The 21,428-nt window shown below is 41.5% G+C and overlaps 1 protein-coding gene across 7 annotated transcripts in view; it reads right to left on the bottom strand.

Annotated features, from left to right (window-relative positions):
* Nucleotides 1-21,428, bottom strand: part of cacna1g (calcium channel, voltage-dependent, T type, alpha 1G subunit) — a 156,453-nt gene that overhangs the window by 62,799 nt on the left and 72,226 nt on the right. For all 7 annotated transcript variants that reach the window (XM_068304859.1, XM_068304861.1, XM_068304860.1 and 4 more), the window contains 4 exons: nucleotides 14,877-15,028; nucleotides 13,982-14,167; nucleotides 11,761-11,875; nucleotides 9,709-9,864 (listed from right to left, as the gene is read on the bottom strand). In XM_068304859.1, the coding sequence (XP_068160960.1) occupies nucleotides 9,709-9,864; nucleotides 11,761-11,875; nucleotides 13,982-14,167; nucleotides 14,877-15,028 (609 nt within the window). The remainder of the gene's footprint in view (nucleotides 1-9,708; nucleotides 9,865-11,760; nucleotides 11,876-13,981; nucleotides 14,168-14,876; nucleotides 15,029-21,428) is intronic.

Genomic DNA, 21,428 nt, shown 5'->3' with positions numbered 1-21,428 from the left:
GTTTGGTTTTCGGTCACAGCAGAAAATCGCTTCACAAAGACAGGAGGTTGGAAATGGAAGCAGGGTTTTCGATACTTTTTGGGCGATCTCAGGATAATCTGCCTTGACTTTAATCCAGAACACTGGTGCGTTTATGGGCCTTTAATTGTGTGTGTGTTGATAACCTGTCACGTGACTGAGACCCGTCAAGCGGGAACAGATGCATGAATTTGTCAGTGCATCATTCCACACAGACGTCACTTTTCAAATTTAACGTCTTTCAGACTCCGAAATAAATAAAACGGAAGTAATGGAAATAAGTTCTTATTTCTGAGAGGCCCGGTACCAAATTACCCACGGACAGGTACCGGTCCATGGCCCGGGGGTTGGGGACCACTGCGCTAAAGCACATTTAGACAAGCCAGCTTCATTTTGGAATAAGGTGCCGTGGACTGATGAATTTAAATTGAGTTATTTGGACATAACTCGGGGCGGTATGCATGGTGGAAGAACAACACAGTATTCCAAGACAAACACTACAGTAAAATTTGGTGGCGGTTCCATCATGCTGTGGAGCTGTGTGACCAGTGAAGGTACTGGCAATCTTGTTAAAGTTGAAGGTCACATGGATTCCAGTTAGTATCAGCAGATTCTTGCGAACAATGTTGAAAAATCATTGACAAAGTTGAAGTTGCGCCGGGGCTGGATACTTCAACACGACAATGACCCTAAACACTGCTCAAACTCTACTAAGTCATTCATGCAGAGGAACAACTACAACATTCTGGAATGGCCATCTCAGTCCCCAGACCTGAATACTATTGAAAATCGGCAATGTGATTTAAAGCGAGCTGTTCATGCTCGGAAACCATCAAACCTTCAAATACCTTCAACCAGAATCCAGACCCTCATTGGTAGCTATAGGAAGCTTTTGGAGGTTGTTGTTTCAGTAAAAGGAGGATCTACTAAATATTGATGTAATTTTTCTGTTGTGATGCCCAGATTTATGCACCTGTCTACTTTTGTTTAATTTGTTCAAGCCAATGTGATCATGATCATATAATCTACATCCATATTCCATCGCAGGTCACGGGACTACTGCATCCTATCTCATCTTGCTATGGGTACGAGGTGGGGTACACCCCAAATGAGATGCCAGCTCATGACATGTCCACATGAACTCTGAAAAACATTCATAATCTCACACCTACGGACAATTGAGTGTGGCCAATTCACCTACAATGCATGTTTTTGGTGGTGGGAGAAAGCCGGAGAACCCAGAGGCAAGGCAGACACATGGAAAACATACACACTCTGCACGGAAAGGAATCGGCCTTTCTTGCTGTTAACCGTGATAATACTGAGCCACTGTGCCACCCATGTTTAATGTATATCCTGATAATCCATTCATGTTGGTTATTTGTTTGCTTGAAATGGATTCACACAAATATTTTTATTACATATACATCACTACAAAACCATAGAAATGCACCTGTATACCCATCCATCCCAACATGTTGTACATGTTTTTGTGCACCTGACTCTAAGTTAGGAGTCTGATCTGTTTAAACCAGGACACATTTTACAGATGCTTCGTCTGTAATAAACGATTGTTTAATTCTTATTTCTCCACCTAATGTTTGTCCTTTTCTGGCCCTTTACATCAATGTGTTTGAACCATTGTGTAGGATATCATTCTCATGTGTAAGATTTCGAGACAGATTTTAAGCTTCATTTTAAGCAGTTCAAAATGTCTGTGCTTGTACTTAAGCGCTTTATAAATGAAAGCTGATTGCTTGATTACACATATTAATGCCACACTGCAGCACTGCACTTTGTCTGGAAATCATATGTAAATTGTCTCTGTTGCTAGAGAGACAAAATGACCAGAGACAAGTTCTCCGTGTGCTAATGATTCTGAGTTGGACACTAAACCGATTACACATCCACCACCACACAGACAAACACAGCACACAGCTTCATTAAGATACACCTGACATATTACAAAAATGTTCCAACCACAACAACAGCTTCTCTCCCACAGGGCTCATCAACCCAGACATAATCAATTGCAAGGGACATCTGTGATAGGACGAACTCAGGGGGGCATTAGCACTTAACAGTATGGGAGTCCTCCATCTCCCCATGCCAGGTGGGGAGGAAGAGGAGAAAGGACGGCAGCTGCCTTCTTGGTTTTGGTTTTGGTTCCGTCTGAGCAGCAACCAGTTAGGATCCTGTTTGTGCAGAAGCCTGTTGTCATTTTAAAGGTCGGTGTGACAAACTTTACTCCGACAATGTGTGAACTTCTGTGAGTAGTGTACAGTTTATCTGTTGAGAACAGCGTTCACCAAACAAAAACGACCGCAGCAGGATTTCGTGTACATTTGGTGACAATTGCGCTGCTGTGGGGCCGATTTTAGATTAACATAACTATGAAGAGAACAGAACTGACTTTTTTAGTGGCTGTTTAACTCTAAATAAAGTCATTGTGATGACTCATGTTGGCGAATAGGGGTTCAAAACCATCTGACAATAAAATAACATATTGAGCATGATAAATAACAGCAATAACCACTTGGTGAGGTCCATGACCAGTCTGAAGCTGAAATGTTACAAATAATAAAATCCCTCTCACTCAATGTCAGAGCAGTTGTTACTCAAGACAGAGCAGTGCATGGAGAAAAAAAATCCCCAAACTTGTTGTGCAATGGACAGGTTTAATGTTAGGCAATATTTTCACAGACAGGCCTTAAAGGACTGGCAGATAAATATAACAAAATAAAATGATTAAATCAGCACAAAAATATTATTATAAATATAATAAGAAAAGTTAATTCAACATGTATCGGCTTTATTAGCAGCGACAATATTTTTTTGTTCATCTTGCCAGTTTGGGAGTTTCCGTTTAGTAGTAATGTATTCTGTGTTAACTGCCAGTGCAGCCCCTTAAAACGGAAATAATGCAAGTTCTGTATTTTTTCTGTGCAGCCCAGAACCAACTGACCCACGAACTGGTGCAGCTCTGCGGCCGGGGGGTTGTGGACCACTGTAGTAAAAGATACAGTGAGGAATTTTTAAAATAGCGTAAATTTATCTATTCACTTTTTAGCTCCAAACACCTTCATAGTATGGCACGTGCAATTAAAGGTCACTTTTAAAGGTGAATATATTGAGTTAGTAAAATAACATCTAATAAATATATTTGGCCATAATGGAACATTTACTTTTAGGTATGCATCCCTTTAAGGTGAGCAGTATAATTACATTTTTCCAGCTTCACAGTGAACCCGGTTTAAGTACAGTTAGTGTTTTATCTTGACAACCGAACAACAAACCAAGAAATTTGCTTTTAATGTCCCAGTAAAAGTAGGACATGTGTATCATGACATAATGTGACTAAGTAGATTTTTATGCAATTATTTGCTTAAATTCAAAATAATTATTTAAAATGTATAGAATAAATATAACATAAAAAGAATCGAATATACTGAAGTTATTACTTACATTACTTTTTACTCCTGGTCTAAGCAGCATGATATAAATGATACCTTTAGGAACTAATACTGACATATTGCTATTAGTAGACAATTTAGTCCACTGTACTCTTCAAGCCTGGTCTGACATGAGCAGAATGAGCATATAACTACAGTTAGAACCAGCAGGTCAAGATGGAGTAGATCCAACAGTACAACTCTGACCAATTATGTCAAAAAATGGAGATGACCTAATCCTATGATTGTCAAACATGCAAGGGGCAATTTAGAAATCCACAGTCGGCTGGCAGCTGAGTTGAAGCCAGAGTAATTTCTCTGTAGCTGTTCTCTGACTCCTTTTCCCTCTTTTTCTACCCTTTTTCTCACTAATACAAATTCTTAGGCAGACGCTAATTAATATACTAGCTGTCAGACAACAAATCCTTTAAAACCAACAAGGGTGAATTAAAATAAGTACCTGCACATGAGGGGAGGAATAAATAAATGTGACCAGAAGGAGGAGCAATCACCACTTTTATGGTTTTGGTGACTATCAGATGATAACAGGATAATATTTCTTTATTATCCCTTACTGTACATGACTGGTTGTGGTAGGTATACCTGCATACTCTTTGTGAACATTTAAGATAATGTCAATAAGTAAAATCGTTCTCACAATGCATTAGAGGCTTCACTAGAGCTTGTTTATATCCTGTCACCCCAATTTAGGCATGGAGGTGAGGAGCAAGACATGGGCCAGACCAGTCCTGCTGCTGACACCAGTTATCAGAGACACAAGGGGCACCTCAATCACACACCTTCACAAAGTGTGTAAATAAGAGTCAGGAGGTGCAATTTGATATGAACTAATTGTGTGTGTGTGTGTGTGTGTGTGTGTGTGTGTGTGTGTGTGTGTGTGTGTGTGTGTGTGTGTGTGTGTGTGTGTGTGTGTGTGTGTGTGTGTGTGTATGTGTGTGTGTTTGTGTGCGTGTGTGTATGCGTGTGCGTGTTGGTACATTATTATGTGTTTGTGTGCGTCCATCAAAATTGTGTCCTGCTACAGCTGCATTTCTCATCAGTCCGTATTTAAATTGGGTATCTCACCATTACAGATATGGAAACCAAACTATACCAAAATTGGAGTTAAATTATTTCATGAAATTGCAATTTAATTTTCCATTCTTGTGCACTGATTAGTATCTACTTCTTATTTCAAAATCCCTAACGTGCATAATTTGAGGTTATACATAGTGGACTGGCAGGTTTAGATGCAATTTTGTCCTACCCACAATGACATCGCCAACATGCTAAGTTCACAAGATTTATACTTTACTATGCTCGTCATTTAATTTGAGGTCTTGAAATACTGTAGTCTGATTAAATAGCAATAAAAACAAATGAAAAGCTGATCTGAAATACTTGACAAAATTAGATTTTGGCTTGGAGTTGATCTATGAAATGTTTAGATTCTGCCTAGAACAAACTGTTTTGCCAAACATTTCCACTAAATCGAAACAGTATTAATCCATGCTGAAACTGAAAACAATTTGTCAATATATCACTCAAATATTAATAAGAAATTTAAATAACCAATGGGCTTCTAATTCTCATTTCAAAATGTATGAACCAAAATGTCCATTTCATGATCCAGGTTGGATTTCTTTTAACACTTTAAAATTGGAGGATGAGACTTACAGTCATTGTTTTTCAAAGTCCTCATTTCAGAATGTAATGACCCTACCTCAACAACTGGAGTCATGGTAACAGAAGCATCCACCCCACCCCATGAGCTGTCAAATTCTAGTCTCGCTGGACTTATCCTCTTTCTTTCACTTCATATTTATCCTCAAGCCAGATAAAAAAGAGACAGAGAAAGGGAGACTTTTGACACGCCCCCCACAGGCTGCAAAGAAAAGTGAGGGGTGGTGGGTTGGTGGCAGATGAGCTTTCATGTGGATTTTCCTTTTAGAAAAGAACAAGTAAAGAAAACACACACCACAAACGAATGCAAAAGTTGAAGGACTTTGACATTTTCCTGAACTCTGACTAACCACTCATAACTGTGGTTAGTCCCAGCACTGGAAGCATAATGCAGGAAGTTGAATAGAGGACTTAAAGATGATGTGACATCTTCTTTGTGAGCCACGTTGGAGTTGTGGTATTTTCTGCAGCCTTTTTGCATCAATGCATTTGTAATGCAGCGTTAAATAACAGCCATTACGCTGCTGATGGGCTGTTTCAATCATCTCACTTAAAACAACAACAACAACAACAACAACAAAAAACCCTGCAAACCTTTATTTCTGATGGCACTACTATAATGCTCAACAAAAGATGTTAGGCTTGCACATCACATTAACATAGAATTGAACACGCATCTTTCCAATGGCACAACAACACACCATCATTGCCAGCCTATCAACTTCCTGTTTTCCTTAAAATGGAGGGCTATTAATAGCCCTCCATCTCCACATCACCACCAAGTGTTGAAACTATTTCACCAGTCATCAGTTTCACCAGGTTCATCGGCCGCCAACACCACCAGCATCTGGACTACAAAGGGGGATGTATATGTTGCCATTCCTCATGACAGATGTCCTTAATATCTTTGCTCCCTAAGAGTCTAAACACCAAAAGTCTTATGGCATATTTTTTATCACATGTAATAAAAAAAGGTAATAACCACTATTCCATTGAGCAATTGATCTCCCCTGACTGAATAACGATGATACTCATGTACAGTGGTTATGCTGGAGAAACTGGAAATAGTCAATTTGTACAAAGTTATATCAGACTCCAAAAGTGCTCTAACTTAACCTAAACAGAATCTGGCAACAATCAGTAGCTTTGTTGGGTGCCAGGGTAATGATTACGTATTTAAAAGTCAATGACTTGATGCCAAGCACAATGCGAGATTGAAGTTGTAACTTATTTCCCCCCTACCATTTTTATGTATACAGGCTTATGCATCAAAGAAAAAGACATTTTGCAAGTACTCATGTTTTGTACTTATGATTCATTTACCAGAGTTTGATATTCATTCAAACCTTGAAAAAACTCCAAATGCAAGCTGCCTGATACTGTCAGTGAACTACTCAAGTGAGAAGAATCATAAACAAGACATTTTGCAGAAAATATCCAAAGGCTCTTAAAATAATTTGTTGAACAGAACAGTGTTGTTGTTTTTTTTTCATTTTAGAGGAGCTCTTTAGGATGCTCGTAGTAGAATATATTTAAAATGTGCATTAGTACATTTGATTAATGAACCTGCTGGCTTGTTAATCAAGGGTAATGCAAAAAGCAAGATTAAGAACAGGAAAACTGACCCGCATGCACTCCAAATTATTGCTACTGTTGTACATACAGTCATTAGGAAGTAGAGGGCGATCTCTAAGCTGTAGCTGATTAGAGATCTGACACATAACTTTGGGCCTCTGTTGGAAAGGATGAGGAGAATGGGTGGAGAGGAAGGGCAGAGGGGAGGATGAGGAATGTAGCTGGTCAATAGAACAGGAGGGTTGGGGTGGGGTGGGGGCAGAGTTGCAGTGCTTTACATACCCCTGAATCTACAGGCAGCTGAATGACACTCAGCTGGGCATGCAACTCCTCCCGCTTGGACACTTCCTATATTAGAAGTGTTTGGAGCAGCCGGACAGGAAAGGGAAGCACACACAGGAGAGAGTCACGGAGGTAAGAGGATCAACCACGGGTAGTTAGAGGAGAGTCAGCCTGTGTGACTTCAACTTAAACATGCAACAGAACACATCAGAGCATTAGTTCACATCACACCAAACATGAGCTGCATACGTTTAGTTCAACTTAAACTGTGTGAAAGCATGACAAGTCATTGCATTAAAGCATAGAAATAAAGTGTGCATCCATGTTCCTTTAGCTAGTTGGTCCATTGATTTTTTTATGGAAATCACTGCATCAGGAAATAGCAATGAATATAATCTGGACAATGTTATCAACCTTGTATATGTGTTAGATTGAGACTAACGTGGAATGGATTTTTCATTTCACAGTCTGTGGTGCAATGAAGAAGAAAAGGACTTTTATTGCTCTGCTGTTAGTACAGTAAAAGATTGGTCTGGTTGCACTCTCTGCAGCAGATATTCACACCATAGCAACCTGAGTGAGGGAACCCACAAGAGAGAGAAGATGGATAACAGGATGAGTGTTGAGGAAATGAGGAGGATGCAGGATAGATTTAAATCAAGGAAATAAAAGCTGGCGGGGCACACTGAGAAACACCTACATAACATGATTTCACTCTAGCTTATGCCCAGAGCAATATAAATATAAGTAATGCATTGTTTCTGCATGGCTGTGTGTATCTTGGCTCCGCATCCATATATCTCTCTTGGTTTAGCTCACATCCTTCTTGAGCCCGTTGCCTAGCAACCCTGACATGGAGAAAGTTTGGCTGACTAAAAATAAACTTTGTGTTTGCAAGAAAGATGCTAGGATGAAAAAGCAAAGAACAGAATTAAACTGTTACAGTTATGTGACGATGTGACGTGTGACGTGTGTGTGTGTGTGTGTGTGTGTGTGTGTGTGTGTGTGTGTGTGTGTGTGTGTGTGTGTGTTTTCCATAATTAGTTTCTATAATTTAGTTTTCTATAATCCTTTGTATATTGCATGGTTGAGAGGGGCTGAACCTATTCCAGCATCCAATGTGCTATTAAATAACATATTTGGTTAGTTGTGAGTAACTAAATCAACCTCTGACCACAATGAACTGTTGAGATGAAAAAGCACAGACACAGTAGGTCTTATACAGTATTACTTTTTACCTCTGCTTTTGAGATCCTCTAACTTCTTATGATGTCAGGTGGCTTTTTTCACAAAAAAAAAAAAAAAAAGATTCTCATTGATCGATCAAACTGCAAAAAACTTACTGAGGGTATCATTGGAGACAGGAAATCTTTCTCTGACTACACATAGAAAGTACACTTCTATACAAGAGCAGTAGTGTGATCTATTACTAATATGCAAATTTTGATCTTGGCTATGCAATGTCTGCATATAATAGTGGAAGAAAGCCCATCCTGCTAAAGTTAGTATGTATAGCTTAGAAACTCTAGGGCTGCTGGTTTAACATCTTTCACAATGGTAAAACATTGTGAACATTAGCAATTTAATATTTGGCTCTCACAATTTTTTCAACAAAAAATAATTCAAGGAGTCAATAGGAATGGGTAACTTTAATGCCTAGCCTGCAAATGAATTCTTATCTTAAGAAGCTTTGACTGAATATGATACTCAAGCTTGATTGTTGTACATTAGATTAACACAATGATGGAAGAACCCCTTTTTACCCTTCTGTCCTTTCTTCAAAAGAAAATGAGAAATCAAAACACAGGTCATTTCACCCTTTTAAGGTGAAATGAACACAGAAAACAAGTTTGTGGGGATATTAACTAACTTTTTATTACTTTCCCTTAATCTGTTTATCTGTTGAAAATGTATATAGGCCGTGAATGGGATGGCTGAGGAGAGGAGTGAGGTCAACTAAATAACTTCAGCTTCTCCTCTCCCTGTAGACCCAAAAACAATCCCAGCTGCTGTCTCTTAAAAACTGCCTCTCACCTTCTTCACTCTCTTTTCCTGTCTTGTGTTTCTCTGTCTCAGAGTCAAGTTTCAAACATAATGCACAAGTAAGACTGGGCCACATGATAAGAAGGTATGTGAGCTCGAGGCTGATGTAACAGAGATTGTCAGGGCTGTGGGTTGATGCACAGTCTAGTGCAGCAGAAATAGTTTTCCTATGATGTACTTTATGGCATGGCTGCATTGGCAAATGAGTAGAACAATAATGAGGATGACTGCTGAGATAGTGGGAAAGAGTGGGAGGAGAAGAGGCTGACAGTGAGTTGAAGATGAAAAGGAGCGGAAAATAAAATACTGCAAATGGTGCGTTCTTATGTCCTTACTTAACCTGCTGCAGAGAGTGCAAGGAAAGGTGCACATTCATGTTAATAAGCTGTTATGAATCTGCTTTGTGAAACTGTGTGAATATTTAACATGTTTTTTTACACATGCAAGCAAAACAAAAACCCTACATTCAATAATTTGTGCTTGTCTTTCAGCATCGTAAACTAATAAACTATCAAAACTATAGTAATCGTACTTTCTAATCCTCTTACATCCCTCTACAGAAATTATTTGCATTAAAATTTGGATGTGAGTAAGATTGTGTTAGCCTGAAAATAAAGAATCAAGTATTTTAAACATGTATGTCCAGAAGTGTTACCTCTGTCTGGAAACCTTCGACCAAGATGGCCACCAGCAAGTTAAACAGGACATAGTTGCCAAAGGTCATGAGTGCGATGAAATAGAGGGCAGCTACAGGAGAGGTGGAGGCCATGCCGTTATATAACACCTTGTTCCAGTCCTCCTGGGTCAGGATCTATAGGAGAGGAGAGCAAAAGCACATTATTGCTCTAGTAGTTACTTAGTATTTGTATTATGGTGTCGTCCCTGTGGGTTTGCGTTACACTTGCATTTCTCCATATTAATCACAATGCTAATACAATTGATAATAGAGATGTGTTCAAATGAATTAATGTTTGTCAGGCATATGTTTCTGGATGTAAACTTCTCCAAGTCTATCAAAAGCTCAGAACAGAGCATCTGGCATTAGCCTGAACTCTGATATCAGATACATAAATGTGATGTCTGTGGATATTGAGTAAGAGCTTTATATAAAATAACTGATTAATTGATTGATAAAAGTATCATATGACCCTTCACACAGTTATTTAATTGATGGGGTGTTCATTGGCTCCTTTGACAGTAAGTATGGATTAGAATGCTACATAATATCAGATACAATAATATCACTTTTATTTTGATGTAGCTGAAATCCTTTCCCCAGTCAAACTGCTTCTGCAGATCCATAAACATTAACAGGCCTGGAGCCTCATCAAAGTTAGTAATTGATAATCATATAATGACATGGTTTGGGGAACAGTAGCATATGGTCAATTTAGTGATATTTGAGATGCCATGGTTTAATAGTTGTTACTTCCTTTGAATGTCAACGACTGAAAAGCTTTCATGACAGTAACGACTGTATTGTGAAAGCAGAGAAGTCTGTGCAAATCCTGTGCATGGAGATGAGTTTTATACAGACACAGACAGAATTATAAATGGTTAGTGTATCAGGGGTGATAAATATCCAGCATTAGGATCTGCACAGATGGAGGATGGATGTTTTCATTAAAGGCCAAAATTAAAATACAGTAATCCCTCGCTTATTTGCGCTTCAAGATACACAGCTTCACTACATCCAAGATTTTTAGTAGGTAGTCATGTGATACCGTACACACATGCTATTGGCTGATAGCTCCTCCTGCAACTTTTACTTAATACAAAAGTGCATTAAACAGTCTATAAGAGTGTGGGAGGGTTCATAAACGTTCAAATTACCGTAAATAATAAAATAAATAGTTTGTCGCCGTATCGCAGAATTTTGCTTTTTGCGGGTGGTCCTAGAACGCATTAACACAAAGTAACAAGGAATTACTTTATTGAATTAATTCATCTATCCACTTTCTTGGAGACATGGTAATTGTAATCGTAATGTCTACAGGTGAAAGGTAGGTTACAACCCAGATGAGACGACAGCTCATCGCAGGTCCATACCAAAGACAAACAATCACTCACATACATACACATGCACACCTATGGACAATTTGACCAGTTCACCTAAATTGCATGTTTTTTGAGGTGGGAGGAAGCTTGAGAACCCAGAGAGAACCCACACAGACAGGGGGAGAACATACAAACTCCGGACAGAGGGGAATCTTCTTGCTGTGAGGTACCCACTGCACTACCATACTACTCTGAAATGAATCCAAGCCGACATAATAGAAGCAGGCCTTCCCAACCCATGTAAGGTTGTGAGAAAATTAGATGACTGGAAGAAAATGAACAAGAGATCTAAATTCAACATTCAGTTAAGAAGAAAGAGGGTATGGGAATTAGGATGAATATTTAATTTGATGTATTTTATTTATTCAGTAGGAAATTGTCTGTTCAGCCTTAGAATGGGGACAGCTTCAGTCAGCATCAATGAAGGAGGAAGACTTGTTTGCTAGCTTGAGGGCAAGTTGGTGGCTGTGGATAAATCACGCAGGAAGTTAGAGCCCTCAGATGGCAGACAACCTTGCATACCTTTAGGTCATCAACCTACCGCTGACTTGTTAGTTTATCACAGATTGTCAAGTGAGGATAAACGCTGCAGCTAAATTTGCCATAACAGTATTAAGGGAGAGGCAGACCTCGTTTTGCTTTAACTTACCTGGAACACAGTCACTATGGCCCAGAGAAGAGAGTCAAAGTTCTTTCTGTCTGGCAGGGTGTCTCCATCCCTCTCAGAACCGAACTTACAACCAAACAGATGCATTCCCAGTATACTGACAAAGAAGAAACAGGAAGAAAAGTTAACAACAAATCAAAAGATCACATTTATAATGTTATACTACACTGGTCAAACCTCTTCCTCTGGAAATAGTTTGTACCTATATCAAAAACAGTGTTGGTAATCACTTCTGACTAAGCATTATATAAAAAAAACAACGAAAAGCATTTTTCTTCTGCAACACGCTGACACTTATTTTATGACCATAATAACTTTAAAGATAAAACAATTTATGGAGTGCTGTCAGTCATTTCATTAGTCATCAGTTTAGCAACAGATGGTCCATAATGCACTGGGGCAGAACAGGAGAGGGAATGATGTGCTAGTAGTGCCAGGTTAGGTTCAGCACCATGGAGAGCGCTGCAACCCAGGGCAATAACCAAATACGTGAATTATGAAGTGCTCATTAAAATAAATGAAGATCACTGCCAGTACAAAATAATGGAAAGATGTTTCCGCTATTCAGGTAATTAAAGGAATCAATCAAAAATACCTAGGATCATTACAAGAGAAGAAGACGAGTGAGAAGGTGGAACTTGGCCTATCCAAGTACAAATAACAGAAGCAGCTGAAAAACAAGTAGCTTAAATGTACACCAAATCAACACAATCCATTTTCTGACAACTGCAAAGCTTAACTTGTTGTTTATTTGAAGAAAACTGTGTGATCAAAAAGATTTTTGATATTTCAGAGAAACCAAAAAAAAAGAAAGAAAGAAAGTGTTTTCTCAAAATTCAGACAGTCGTTTCATGTATAATTCAGACAGAATGCATGTAAATATATTTCCCAAAATAGTAAAGATTTTCCTTCAGTCGAAAAAAATAGCATTTCGGAATCCATTGCCAAATATACATGCAAGCAGAATGAGGGGAATTGGGAAAAAAAAAAGAGAGAAGTGATGAAAACAAGCATGAAATTATTCACACAATGAATACAATGATAGAATAAGACAAGAAGTTATCGAAGTTGTCGCTGTTAATTACAAATTTGCTAAATGTTTATCTGAGAAAATGTTTTCAACACAAACAAATTTTCTCAACGTTAAAAGATCAAAAGGCATCTGATTATCAAGGAAATACAAACAAACAAAGATCACTGCTTCATTTAGTAAAAGATTTAAATCGGGGGCGTTATTTTTATGAACCAGCAGTGAGTCTGCACCGCAGTCTTTCTTTTATTCACAGACACTGAAGCTCAGCTGGAGCTGAGGGATCGATGAACGGGCCTCCACTGTGCCGACCTGGCAACACTTCACTCAAATCAAGGCCTGTTTATCTATGCATACACAAGTCACTCGGAAACTTGGATACATGTGATTGTGTGTTTTGAAGTAGATATGCGTCCTCACATACATGCAATCACACACGCACAAGACGCACAGACACAAGTTCCTGAAATGACGTGGGATGTGCTCAGATACATCTAGCGCACACACACACACACACACACACAAACACACACACACACACACACACACACACACACACACACACACACACACACACACACACACACACACACACACGCATACATTATCCTATCTGTCTCGCAGCTGTCTGACAAGTATGTAACAAAATAACTTCCACTATTTCAGATCGATTGTGTCTTTGACTGATTACTTTTTACAGTCATATTTGATCTACATATTTGTTAGCATCAGACTCCAGGAGTAAACTAAATAAGAACACATTGCAAATCTGAGTGCGAACGGGTTTTAACTGTTATTCCACAACATTTCTATTTCCATTCCATCTTTACTTTGATGACTAGGTGTTTTGTTTGTTAAAATGTTCACACAGATCATTTTACTGGTCTCCACATTCTAACTAAACTGAATAATCTTGGCTATAAAACCTTCTATTACAGGTCTATAATTTATATCAATGGCTGGCATCTCCTTGCAACCCATATTACTTCCAGAAGGAGTGATATTGTGACTGAATAATTTCAGTTTAACTCAAACTTTTCCTTATTCAACTTTCTTTGATGTGTTTCCTCCATTAGTGAGAGGAACAAGAAGGATTGTCCGTTTTTTAAAAGATTTATAGAATTTGTCAAGAATGCAACAAGCAGCAAGGTCACTTCCTTTCCCTCTGACTACCTGAAAATGAAGATGAAGAGCATGAGCAGCATGCAGAATGTGGCCACGTTGTCCATGGTCTTCATCAGCACCACCAGCTGCCTCTGGAGAGCCGGCATGAAACGGACTAGCTTCAGCACCCGCATCAGTCGGAATGTCCTCAGCACCGACAGACCTCCACCCTGCTGGCCCACGATCTCCCACACGCTGTCCGAAAGGAGACACATGTACAGCCGGACAAAAGATTAACTGTATGTGGTATAAATAAACACACATATTCAAATATTATAATCTAATTTAAATGTACTAATGCCTGCTTGTCATGGCATACATCATATAGAAACATATGCATAATCAGTACTACATCTGTTAAGTGTTGCTTTGCATTCAATGATGTTCTTTCCTGAGGCTGAATCATTGATTCTCCTTTCTACAGCAGATGGGATCATTTTCATTGAATGAGTTCAGGCTATTGTTGCAGTGAAGCAACTTTTCTTCAGAAAAAAAACAAAACAAACTTGTCTAGCAGTCAAATGCACGGGTAGCACCAACACAAGTGTTGATGTTGCAACTAGTGTAATTTGCATAATAATTATTAATAATTGGGTGTTTTAAGATAAGGATAAGACCCTGAAAGGCCCTGAACAACAATCAAGTAACTGTGTATTCATGCTTTTAAAAACAGTTGTCATATGTTTGTACTAGATTCTCTCCAAATGTGAGTAGAACTTTGACATCTTATAATGATGATACAGATATTAAGTCAAAAATTCGTTCAGTAAATCTTTCATTTTACTTCTTCATGCTCATCATATTTGTAAAGTCAAAGTAAATTTCATTCTGATGAATGTTCTACTTCTTAAATTTCTTTGTGTGTTAGTTTTTTTTTCACTTGTGTGTTGGTTCTACAGCTCACCTGATAACCACGATGATGCCATCAAATATATTGTAAGGGTTCTTGATGTAGCCAAAGGGCCCGTAGACCAAAACCTTCAGAAGCATCTCCAGAGAGAACAGGCTGGTGAACACAATGTTACTGATCTCCAAAGCGTTGGTCAGCTCGTCGGGCTGGAGACAGACACAAAGACAGAGAGGAACAAGTAGTGAGAGCATTGACTTTATGTCTCCAAATTAAAAATATGCTTTAAAATCAAGGACAACATTGAAATGGTGGCAGCAGCCTCTGTTTCACATTTTCACAAAGAAATGCACCTGTGACTAAATTAAATTCTAATCCACATTTACGAACTTAACAAAATGCACACACTCAACCTGTATCTCAAACCAGGACACACACAAACACGCACACACGCACACACACACACACACACACACACACACACACACACACACACACACACACACACACACACACACGTCAATCTCAGTTCTGCGGCTGAATGTGATGAAATGAGATGTCTCTTCAAAGCCCATCAGAGAACTGGGCTGCCACTCACATCTAAAACAAATCACAAGGAAAAAAAAACAGGAAGCCCAGACAGATGTGGGAAATCAGGGTGCCAAAAAATATATTAAAAGACATTTTACATCAAATGTGACATATGATGTAAATCAGACATATGTAGATGTGAGGAGAAAAGAGCCAGCGGGAACGCTGTTACGTTTGGTGGGTTGTGTAACAACAAGCTTTCATCTCCGCGAATCAGGCTGTACAATCCAAACATACTCAGACATAGCACATTGACATGACACACATGAGGAAGGTGGACCTGACACGCTTCTTCATAACACACACACACACACGGTCCCAGTAGAAATATCCGAAAGCAGGAGGTATAATATATTGAAATCTAAACAGTGGATGCCGTTAAGCCTGGCACTAATCACTGCACACCATGACTGTTTAAGCTGCCACTACTACACACCAGGATGGATACACAGAGAAGAGTCCAAGGATTAACATCACAGCTCCTCAGACTGCATTACGGCACCAGTTTGTCTAGAGCTCTTGTGCAACAGTGACACAGAGTGTCTGTTACCATAACATATTATCATAGGCCTTGTTACACAGCTTTTAGGTCCCATGCCAAAGTTGGTTGCTCCAGTATCCCTGCTTTAAAGTAATAAACATTTAAAATGCAATTAAACCCAAGCTTTCATCATCAGTGAATGCTCTGTCTAGACTCAAAAATTTGGCAGCGGATCATCTTTTTTTCTACAAAGGAAACGTAACACCAATGTTTAAATATGATTCATGATGTGAGACATTAAGTCCAGTTGAAAGAGTTTTTTTTAGTCACTCTTTTAATGAAACATTCAATAGTTTGGAAAATATTCATGAGAAAAGGGTAGCGCTGTTGCCTCTCATTCAGAAGGTGCTATGTTCAATTCCTTCATGTGTGGAGTTTGTATGTTCTCCCTGTGTCTGCTTGGGTTCTTTCTGGGTTCTCCAGCTTCCTCCTACATCAAAAAACAGGTTAGGTGAACTGATGACATCAAATTGGCTGTAGGTATCAGTGTGGGGTGGGTTTTTTTTTTGTAATTGATGTGGACCCACCAATCCAGGCGGGATTAGGACCCAAATGCAGGACACAGGCGAGAAGCTTTCTTCCATGGTTTAATGGGAAAACCAAAAACTCCAAACACAGGTAAGGATCAAGACAAGACATAGGCAGGGGTACAAAAAACAATCTGGCCAAGAACCAAAAGAGATGATGCCAGATCTTTTTGAAAAAACAACTTTTTTCACCCCACATAGAAAAAAAAAATTGATTCCACACGACAGCGTTTTCGAAAAAATAAGTTGTGTTGTTCATTGTACAACTACTTGAAATTATATGATAAATTCAGAGATTGTTTAGCTTTAAACGCGAATAGATTTTCTGAATATATATCATGTTTCCTTCATGCAGTCTAACGCTATGCTACACTAACCACTCACTTGTGGTAGCTTCATATTAAGTGATTTAATGAGCTGTTAAGACTCATCGCAAGGACATGATGAGAGTTGAACAGAACTGTTATAACGTATTTATTTATAACAAAACATGTAACCCCCTCCTTGAGTCGTCACCTTATCGTGGTGGAGGGGTTTGCGTGTCCCAATGATCCTAGGAGCTACGTTGTCTGGGGCTTTGTGCCCCTGGCAGGGTCATCCATGACAAACAAGTCCTAGGTGAGGGACCAGACAAAGGACGGCTCAGGGACCCCTAATGATGAACAAAAACAATGAACAATGAACAATGAACCACGTTTTCCATTGCCCGGACGCGGGCTACTGGGGCCTCCCTTTGGAGCCAGGCCTGGAGGTGGGGCTCAAAGGCGAACGCCTGGTGGCATGGCCTGCACCCATGGGGCCCGGTCGGGAGCAGCCCAAAAGGACAACGTGTGTCCCCCTTCCCATGGGCTCACCACCTGTGGGAGGGGTCATAGGGGTCGGGTACATTGTGAGCTGGGCGGTGGCCGAAGGCGGGGACCTTGGCAATCCGATCCCCGGCTACAGAAGCTGGCTCTTGGAACTTGGAATGTCACCTCTCTGGCAGGGAAGGAGCCTGAGCTGGTGTGTGAGGTTGAGAAGTTCCGACTAGATATTGTCGGGCTCACCTCCACACACAGCTTGGGCTCTGGTACCAGTCCTCTTGAGAGGGGTTGGACTCTCTTCCACTCTGGAGTTGCCCATGGTGAGGGACGCAGAGCTGGTGTGGGTATACTTATAGCCCCCCAGCTTGGCGCCTGTACATTGGGATTCACCCCGGTGGACGAGAGGGTAGCCTCCCTCCGTCTTCAGGTGTGGGGACGGGTCCTGACTGTTGTTTGTGCTTATGCACCAAACAGCAGTTCAGAGTACCCACCCTTTTTGGAGTCCTTGGAGGAGGTGCTGGAGAGCGCTCCCACTGTGGACTCCATCGTTCTGCTGGGGGACTTCAATGCTCACGTGGGCAATGACAGTGAGACCTGGAAGGGTGTGATTGAGAGGAACGGCCCCCCCGATCAGAACCCAAGGGGTTTTTTGTTATTGGACTTCTGTGCTCATCACGGACTGTCCATAACGAACACCAGACCATATGTCTGAACACCATGTTCAGACATAAGGGTGTCTATACGTGCACTTGGCACCAGGACACCCTAGGCCGCAGTTCGATTATCGACTTTGTGGTCATGTCATCAGACTTACGGCCGCATGTCTTGGACACTTAGGTGAAGAGAGGGGCGGAGCTGTCAACCGATCACCACCTGGTGGTGTGTTGGCTCCGATGGCGGGGAATGATGCTGGTCCAACCTGGCAGACCCAAAGTATTGTGAGAGTCTGTTGGGAACGCTTGGCAGAATCCCCTGTCAGAAGGAGTTTCAACTCCCACCTCCGGCAGAACTTTACCCACGTTCCGGGGGAGGCGGGGAACATTGAATGTGAGTGGACCATGTTCTGCGCCTCCATTGTCGAGGCAGCTGACCGCAGCTGTGGCCGTAAGGTGGTTGGTGCCTGTCATGGCGGCAACCCCAGAACCCGTTGGTGGACATTGGCGGTAAGGGATGCCGTCAAGCTGAAGAAGGAGTCCTATCGGGCCTTTTTGGCCTGTGGGACTCCTGAGGCAGCTGATGGGTACCGGCTGGCCAAGCGGTAGCACAAACTGTCTGGAAGTCGTCCTTGGAGGACGACTTCCAGACAGTTTTGAGGAAATTCTGGTCCACCATCAGACGTTTCAGGACCGGGAAGCAGTGCAGCATCAACACTGTGAATAGTGGGGATGGGGCGCTGCTGACCTCAACTCGGGACGTTGTGACTCGGTGGGGAGAATACTTCGAAGAACTCCTCAATTCCGACGACACGCCTTCCCATGAGGAAGCAGAGTCTGGGCTCTCCTATCTCTGGGGTTGAGGTCACCGAGGTGGTTAAAAAGCTCCTCGGTGGCAGGGCCCCGGGGGTGGATGAGATCCGCCCGGAGTTCCTAAAGGCTCTGGATGTTGTGGAGTTGTCCTGGTTGACACGCCTCTGCAACGTCGCGTGGACGTCGGGGACAGTGCATCTGGATTGGCAGACTGGGGTGGTAGTCCCCCTTTTTAAGAAGGGGGACCGGAGGGTGTGTTCCAACTACAGGGGGATCACACTCCTCAGCCTCCCTGGCAAGGTCTATTCAGCGGTTCTGAAGAGGAGGGTCCGTCGGAAAGTCGAATCTCGGATTCAGGAGGAGCAGTGCGGTTTTCGTCCTGGCCGTGGAACAATGGACCAGCTCTACACCCTCCACAGGGTCCTTGAGGGGGCATGGGAGTTCGCCCAACCAGTCTACATGTGTTTTGTGGACTTGGAGAAGGCGTTCGACTGTGTTCCTCGGGGGGATCTGTGGGGGGGTGCTTGGGAGTACGGGGTACCGAACCCCTTGATAAAGGCTGTTCGGTCCCTGTACGACCGATGTCAGAGTTTTGTCCGCATTGCTGGCAGTAAATAGGATTTGTTTCCAGTGAGGGTTGCACTCCGCTAAGGCTCTCCCTTGTTACCGATTCTGTTCATAACTTTAATGGACAGAATTTCTAGGTGCAGCCAAGGCATTGAGGGTGTCCGGTTTGGTGGCCTCAGTATTGCGTCTCTGCTTTTTGCAGATGATGTGGTGCTGTTGGCTTCATTAAGCTGTGATCTCCAACTCTCACTGGAGCGTTTTGCAGCCGAGTGAGAAGCAGTTGGGATGAGAATCAGCACCTCCAAATCTGAGACCATGGTCCTTAGTCGGAAAAGGGTGGAGTGCCCTATCCGGGTTGGGGATGACATCCTGCCCCAAGTGGAGGAGTTCAAGTATCTCGGGGTCTCGTTCACGAGTGAGGGTAGGATGGAACGGGAGATCGACAGGCGGATCGGTGCAGCGTCTGCAGTGATGCGGACTCTGTATCGGTCCGTCATGGTGAAGAAGGAGTTGAGCCAAAAGGCAAAGCTCTCGATTTACCGGTCGATCTACGTTCCTGCCCTCACCTATGGTCACGAGCTGTGGGTCGTGACTGAAAGAACGAGATCCTGTATACAAACGACCAAAATGAGCTTCCTCCGCAGGGTGTCCAGGCTGTCCCTTAGAGATAGGATGAGAAGATCGGTCATCCGGGAGGGACTCAGAGTCGAGCCGCTGTTCCTCTGCATCGAGAGGAGCCAGATGAGGTGGCTCGGGCATCTGGTTAGGATGCCTCCTGGACACCTCCCTGGTGAGGTGTTCCGGGCAAAGTGGCTAGGGAGAGGGAAGTCTGGGCTTCCCTGCTAAAGCTGCTGCCCCCGCGACCCGACCCCCGGATAAGTGGAAGAAGATGGATGGATGGAAACATATAACAAAAGAGAACATCTTGGATGACAGCATAGCACACCGATCACCTGAGATGTGTAGACTGTAGAGCAACAGACTCAAAACTCTCAACCAGCTACAACAAGAGAAACAAGTCTTTCACAGTTCAGTCTTTCAGCTGCAACTTTAAGCAAACAAAATAAACCATTTAAACACCACACATTAACCTGAAGCTGCTGCTCACAGAACTTTTTAACATACATTGTTTGAAACGTCATCTGGGTCATTCAATATGTTCCCTTGTGCCCAGTGTAAATACAGTCAAAACCCACAACTATGCTCACAAAGCTTCAATAAGAGCATTCTGACAGCATGCCTCAGTTTGAACAAGTTGTTGCTCTGTATTATATCATTGCTCCCATGAGACCAGGATGCAACAGTTGCCCCTGAGGCAGAAACGGCAGTCCAGCATGGCTGCACCGTAATTAAGAGTCTGCAGTTTCTGAATAATCAATGACAGTTATTAAAATTGCATCACAATTCTGGATATTAATGGGAAAACCAGAGCCATGAAATGTTTGGAAAATCATCATCATCAAAAATCAAGAGCGACCACTATCTTCTGTCTTAGTTCTTCCGCTTCAGATGTAGTCTAGTCAGTAGTCTAGTAGAAAGGAAGGCTTAAGAAGGTAAAGCTAAAGTAATTCAGTTCCAGTAATAGTGAATGTAGTTAAATGCCATGGCTCAGCATAAATAATATAAATAATGTGTATTTCATCGTATTATTGGCTATGTGTGTTAAAATAGACATCATGCAATACATGTGCAATTTTAAATGGATACTGCAGTGAGAAGACGGCCATATCCCTTTCTTCCTGTCTCCTTGTTAAAAAAGAATAATTTGATCACAGCCAGGAAACCTGGCTTCCTGAAAAACAAGCTTTTCTCCATTTCATCTCACTTTTTTTTTTTTGCCTTAGGTTCACCTGCACAGAGGAATCCATTTGTTTGATCCTGCAGCCTCATTGTGTACATTTCTTTTTAAACTGACGAGCGATGTGGCGGCAAAATCCCTCATCCCTCACACACCTTGTGTGATTAGAAACGTTCAAAGGGTGCACTGGGGCACTTATGTTGTCTTTCAGATGAATGCCTTGAAACACAGCTATGAAGAGACAACATTTTAATTTTTTCAGACATCAAATTAGCTCAAACAGAGATACAAACAAAAATTGTCGTATCCACAGGCT

This window comes from Antennarius striatus, chromosome 21, assembly GCF_040054535.1.
Source record: "Antennarius striatus isolate MH-2024 chromosome 21, ASM4005453v1, whole genome shotgun sequence".
Classification (NCBI taxonomy): Eukaryota; Metazoa; Chordata; class Actinopteri; order Lophiiformes; family Antennariidae; genus Antennarius; species Antennarius striatus.
The sequence above is the reverse complement of the archived record's forward strand: the minus strand, read 5'-3'. Positions and strand labels throughout refer to the sequence as shown.